At 37.2% G+C, this 6,000-nt stretch overlaps 1 protein-coding gene across 17 annotated transcripts in view; it reads right to left on the bottom strand.

Moving 5' to 3' along the window:
• Positions 1-2,582: 2,582 nt before the first annotated feature.
• Positions 2,583-6,000, bottom strand: part of MYBPC1 (myosin binding protein C1) — a 105,830-nt gene continuing 102,412 nt past the window's right edge. For 5 of the 17 annotated variants that reach the window (XM_070507143.1, XM_070507144.1, XM_044745580.2 and 2 more), the window contains one exon: positions 2,583-3,238. In XM_070507143.1, the coding sequence (XP_070363244.1) occupies positions 3,138-3,238 (101 nt within the window). In that variant the 3' untranslated portion in view covers positions 2,583-3,137. Of the gene's footprint in view, positions 3,239-4,372; positions 4,416-5,828; positions 5,898-6,000 lie in introns of all 17 variants that reach the window. The other 12 variants (XM_044745570.2, XM_044745585.2, XM_070507147.1 and 9 more) reach the window with 3 other exon arrangements.

Below are 6,000 nucleotides of genomic sequence, written 5' to 3'. Positions count from 1 at the left end.
TCCAGTGGAAAATCCCACAAAGTCCCTAAAAGTGGGCTTGGGTGCAGTCTCTAAGAAGGAGTGGTGTGATAAGGGTTTCAAGTAGGCACATCCCCTTAGCTCTAAAGCCTTCTTGCCTCGTGGAGGGAGATATAGCTGGAGGAGGGCCAGAGTAAGGCTCTTGAAAGTTCAGAGGTCCTTCTTGCCCAGGTCCAAGGTTGGTACTAAGTGGTAGAACTGTCCAGTGTTCCCATAAGGAACATCTTTGAAAGGAGCAGATAAATAGCTAGGCGATGGCCTTGGAAGTTGAAAGACCCCAGGTCCACACTTGTCCAGGAAGTTTCAGAGTCACCTTTGAGTGGACTATACTAGGTTGGACCACAGACATTTTTGCAGTCACCAGTGTAGACTGAAATGGAGAGACTTTCCTTCTTTCCATTTTCTAGGCACTAGGAAAGATCCCACTTGTCCCGGGGCCTGAGGACCCCCAAGAAGGACAGAGAGAATTTCTCAATCTCCCTGGCTAGTGGGGAACTCAGACACATATTTAATTTGATTTAGAAGAATAAAGTCATGTGGCATGTCCTGTACTCCATTCTAGTATGATACATACATGGATAATAATAAATACATAAACCACATTATCCAACTTCTGAGTCCTTATAGTGCTCTCTTACACCTGCATTCTGCCCTGTTTATGTGTTTCCCTTTGTGTTCTAGTCTTATACATTATAAATTCCTTGAAGGCATGAAGTGGCTAATTCGTCACTGGGTTCCTATGAATCCATCACGGTGCCATGCACACATCAGACATTCATTATCTCATTTGCTGAGCTGAATAGACTGTTTCAGAATTCAATTTAAAAATGAGTGGGGGGCTGGCCCCGTGGCCGAGTGGTTAAGTTTGCGTGCTCCGCTGCAGGCGGCCCAGTGTTTCGTTGGTTCGAATCCTGGGCGCGGACATGGCACTGCTCATCAAACCACGCTGAGGCAGCTTCCCACATGCCACAACTAGAAGGACTCACAACGAAGAATATACAACTATGTACTGGGGGGCTTTGGGGAGAAAAAGGAAAAAAATAAAATCTTAAAAAAAAAAATGAGTGGTTAAAGACATATTACCTTATTCCAATGTTTCTTGGAATTAGTTGGGTTTTCTCTATTTCTGTATTCATTTAGATGAAAACATTCATTAAGCTTTCTTTTAAAGTAAGTAAATAAGTGTGATCCTTTAAAAAATTTAATGAATGCTTACTTCCCAAAAAGAATTCTTGGTAAATTTCTGTGATATATAATTTTTCCTTATTAGAGGGAAATTTAAACAAATTTAGAACAAAGTTGTAGGCAAGCTAATAGCAATGGCCGTTTCTGACATTTTTTGTTCTTTGTAGTTTCAAAATAGACTTTTTCTTCTGTGCTGAAACTTTGCGGTATGTAGTGTCCTTAATATGAGGAGAGATTATATGTATAAAAATAACATTATCTAGTACAAAATATCGTTAGAGAGTATAAGCCATGACTGGGGAGCCAATATTCTGTAAGGGTGCTTTATAGACACTTTAAGGCAATGTTTATAAATGACCTAACAACCTTGATCATGACTTGGCAAAATTGGTCAATGAGCGTTGGAATTAGGCAACCAGCCCAGCTGCTGCACTGGTACTCTGACCCAGCAGCCGGGCTGCGGGGACCACACTGTTGTTTATTTGGTTTTCACACAGAGATATGGTCTTCATGTCTTTATAGATGAGCCAGACTTCTTTTATGTAAAAAATCTTAGCCAATAATGTGTAAATAGATTTCCTGGTTAAAACGGATGTTTACATAGGGATTGCACACATTATTATTTCAGAGTTATTGAGAACATGGGATGATAGCCAATATTCTTAACAACCAGTAAGGCAAGATAACCAACCAATCAGAATAGAAAAAGAGGCAACCACCATAATTTGGACAAGAACTCGAATTTTCCCATGCTGTTCCCAAATGTACTGCAACTACGTGGATCATCCTCTCCTTTCCTTTATGAGCCCCAGATCAATCCAGAAGCATGACCACCATCACAACTTCCCAGCTCTAAACTGGAAAGGAAGTAGAGCAGATATTTTAAAATGTTGTCCCAGAATGCTATGGGCCCACCTACAGGTCACAATGTATTCAGCTCTTACAACAAAAGACCAAAAAGAAAGAAAGGAGGGAGGCAAGGGAGTAGACACTAATGGTGTGGTCCCTTCCTCACACTTCTCCTCCACTCCCCTCACTGAAACTTTCTCTATAACATCAGGAAGAGTGAAGGACATTGCCGAAAAGATCATGGGCTTGTACAAAGGTTTCTCAGCTTCTTCGTTTTTGAAGAAGGTTTCCATCAGTTTGGATGGATGCCATGAGCAAACTCTAAATCTGTAACTGCTCTGGAGTCTGCAACAGCTCTTTGTCACTATGACCAGCTGTTTTGGCAGGAGCGCTGGTGGATTTGGCCAGGATGCCATGCCAGACACACAGTCGAGGTCAGGCCTGAGTTTGGTAGCATTCTGACTCCCAGGTTTTTGTCCTCTGTTCTGTCTCATCACACAATCCCAAACACATAAATGAATACTGTGTCATTTCATCATAAACACTTCAGATTTATTGTGCCATTTATTGAATACATTTTCTCTTCTGTTGGGAAAACTTGTCTGAAAGACTTTAAGAAGTCTTTTAGTGAATTCAAATGGGAAAAAGGGCACAGAGCCACTGGTGTTGAGCAGGGCTGTGTGAAATAAACAACTCTGCCGTGCTTAGAAAAATCTATTAGATCAAGAGAAAGGTGTGTTTTCAAGTGGTGTGTTGTACTATACGTTTTACTCTGGAAAGAAAAAAAGCATTTACAGCCTACTATTTTAAACTAAAACAATTGGTTTGCTTATTCTATAGTTTGCATTTTTGTAAAGTACAGTGCCCAAGCATAGACAATGAAGACCAAAATGCTGACTTCAAATGAGATTTTGTTTGCAATGTTTAATTAAGCAATCCGTGCAAACCGTTTTTTTTTTTTTTTCTTCAACATTAGGAGGAAAGAAAATGACCACACTTGAGTGCCTGGTGGAAAAACAGAAAATACTTTCTCATTGCAACCAGATTTCAAAGCAGTGAAGTGCGGAGAGGCAGTGCCCAAGCCCTCAATATTCCTCAGGATTGCTTGATTGCAAGTCTCGCAAATATGAATCAATTATGTTAGGAGGCACGCCTTGCAAGAGGAGCCTGCAGAAGGAAAGGCCACCTAGAGAGGACAAAAAGGAAAGGGCAAAGTCAAAAACATCTATGTGAAAAATCGCTGAAATAATACTTCTCGACTAGCAGCCTAGAAATGTGACTAATTGAGTCCCATTATTTACAAAGATTCATTCAGTCTCTACTTGGAAATCTTCTCCTGGGTTTAGTACATTTAGAATTTAAAGCACGTGGCATATTGAAGGAAAAGCAAGTTCCCCCGCAGACTCATAGCAATCTTTTATTCTCTACTATTATTCAAACTTAGTTTAAATTCCTAGCTGGATGGAAAGTATTCATTGCTCGTTAAGAGGTCTGGGGATTCCTCCACAGATGATTCAAGTGTTCTGAGTGAATGGCAGAATAAACGCATATCATGTTATGAATCAGCGGGAAGAACTGTTTCCAGTTCGTTAATGTTCAATTAAGCACAAAGAGTTCCGATTCAGGCACACTGGAGAAGAAAAAAGGACTACTCCTTTAACTTGGGCTATTTATACATTGTCAAAAATTGGAAATATTTTGTTAAAAATAGTAAAACCTGTCCAATACCTTCTGAAGGTGAGAGAAACACCTACAAATATCTCATACTTACCTTCCGTGTTTCTGAACTACATTTAAAAAGTAAAAGTACCCTTCACAAGAGAACCCATGAAACTATAAAAATTCATGGTCGTTTAGAGAAGTGTTTCACTACTTTCTAATAAATTCACGTCCAGACAAAAACAGCATGCCATTTGAACATTCTTAAAACTTCTTTAATGCAAATTTGGGAAAGTCATTCTCCTTTTTTAAAAAAAAAATTCAAGTCACATATTGGTAGAAATGATGCCATTTATGTACATGTCCATTCCTTGATGCAAAGAGCTCAGGATGCTTGAATATCACTCATTTTCATCTACATTAAATGCTTTAATTCATGCTCTACTGCATTCAACAACTAGCTTCATGTCAACAGGAGATTGTGGTAAGTACTAGCTGTTAATTTCAAGATACTGAAATACAAATTAAAACTACAAAGTTAGAGATTTTAAATAGTCTATTTTCATTGCATTACATAATGAAAATCATGCCATACTCCACAGGCTTTGTATGGCTTATGACAGTCATAAGCTTCATATGCCAAAACCATATGAAAGCTTACCTTAGATGATAATATACATTCAAAAATCCTTACTGTGCTACGACTAAGGAAAAGAGAGAGAAAGAGAGAGAGAAGTTGTAAGCATTAATAAAGTGCTAAAACCAAAGTTGAGTATTTGTTGGATGAAATTATGGTCACGATTATGATGAGGTGATTTCATTAATCCTTAGTCATGTGAAGGATGTAGGAAAAATAGAAGCGCATGGAATGAAGGGCAGGGATCCAGTCACTTCAAAAGGATCATTAATATGTAAAACATTTATTAATATGCACAACCACTTTGCCTGAACAGGTGGCAAAGCCTATTTGATTGTACAGGGAATATTTACATAAGAGCTTCCAAACCATAAGCTTAAAAAAAAAACCCTACAACATATATATATTTTGTTTTTCAACAAAAGAAAAACATAGGCAATAGACAAAGCATTAGTATACATATATATATGTTGAAATTCTAAAAGGCAAAATTATCAAGTAGATATAAATATTAGACTAATGTATTCTATAATATAGTATTCTTAACTGATTATATATGACTGATTTAAATAAACACAAGGCTTAAACAAACTTAGGCTAGAAAGTATAATCTATAAAACTTTAAAGAAGGAGCCCTAATTCTTTCCTTTTTTGAAAGCTGACATTATCTCTGGGAATTCAGAGAGCAAATATTGTAAACTCAAGCATAGATGTATGCCATTAGAGTTTACATCCATTCATTAACCCAGCCCCAAAGAACTTCTTAATTCACTCTTCCAAATAGGGGTGAATCATATGTATACAATAGGACTCATTTATCACTTGATACACTTAGTAAGGGGGCATAGGATTTTCTTTCCATTTAAGTTCATGAATATATGAAATAATCTTGGTCCCATGAAAATATCAAAATGTCCAGCAGATAGATGCATTATAGATAGTCTACTGGTGAATTTTTCATTGAAAATATTAAATATAAAAATTTCCCAATATTGGATCTATTTTTACCTATGTCCTCTCCTATCAAAATGCCCAGAACACTTTTGCTACAGCTTAGCAATTTAAAGATGTTCAGTTTTCTGAATTTCAACATGGCTCTAAGGAGCCTACACTGGAAATTATCTTAAAGGAAGAACAACATATCTCTTTACATTTGAAAATGAAAATATTAAAGAAATGTCATTGATTCCCAAATTTCGATAATCTTATGTCTAAAATGAGGTCATTTTCAAATGTAAGTTTTCTGGCTTTATTTATGGGGACCTGTGGTATGGTACTTAGTTTTCTGACGAAACTTAGTTCCTACGTTACTTAATATCCTTGAATAATTTGGCCTTCCTTATTCATGGCATAAACACTTATGCCATGAGCTGCTAAGAAATACAATTAAAAGCAAATGAGAAAGTCAAGCTTTACATGCAAAGTGCTATTTCATGTAAGAGGAATGGAACGGAAAGAAGAAATATGGTGGGATATGAACTTTAAAAAACCTGTTGCTGCCCCTCCAGGAAGACTGGTTGTCCAGGGGTATTTACTCCTTGATATATCACTGCAGAATTAGAATATTTGTACCGGTATTTATTTATTCTCGGTTGACATTCTTACCTTTATTTTTTTCACAGCTTAACTTGATTCAAGTCACCTATTATCAG

Source organism: Equus asinus, chromosome 4 (genome assembly GCF_041296235.1).
Source record: "Equus asinus isolate D_3611 breed Donkey chromosome 4, EquAss-T2T_v2, whole genome shotgun sequence".
Lineage (NCBI taxonomy): Eukaryota > Metazoa > Chordata > Mammalia > Perissodactyla > Equidae > Equus > Equus asinus.
This window is presented reverse-complemented; position numbering and strand designations above follow the sequence as displayed.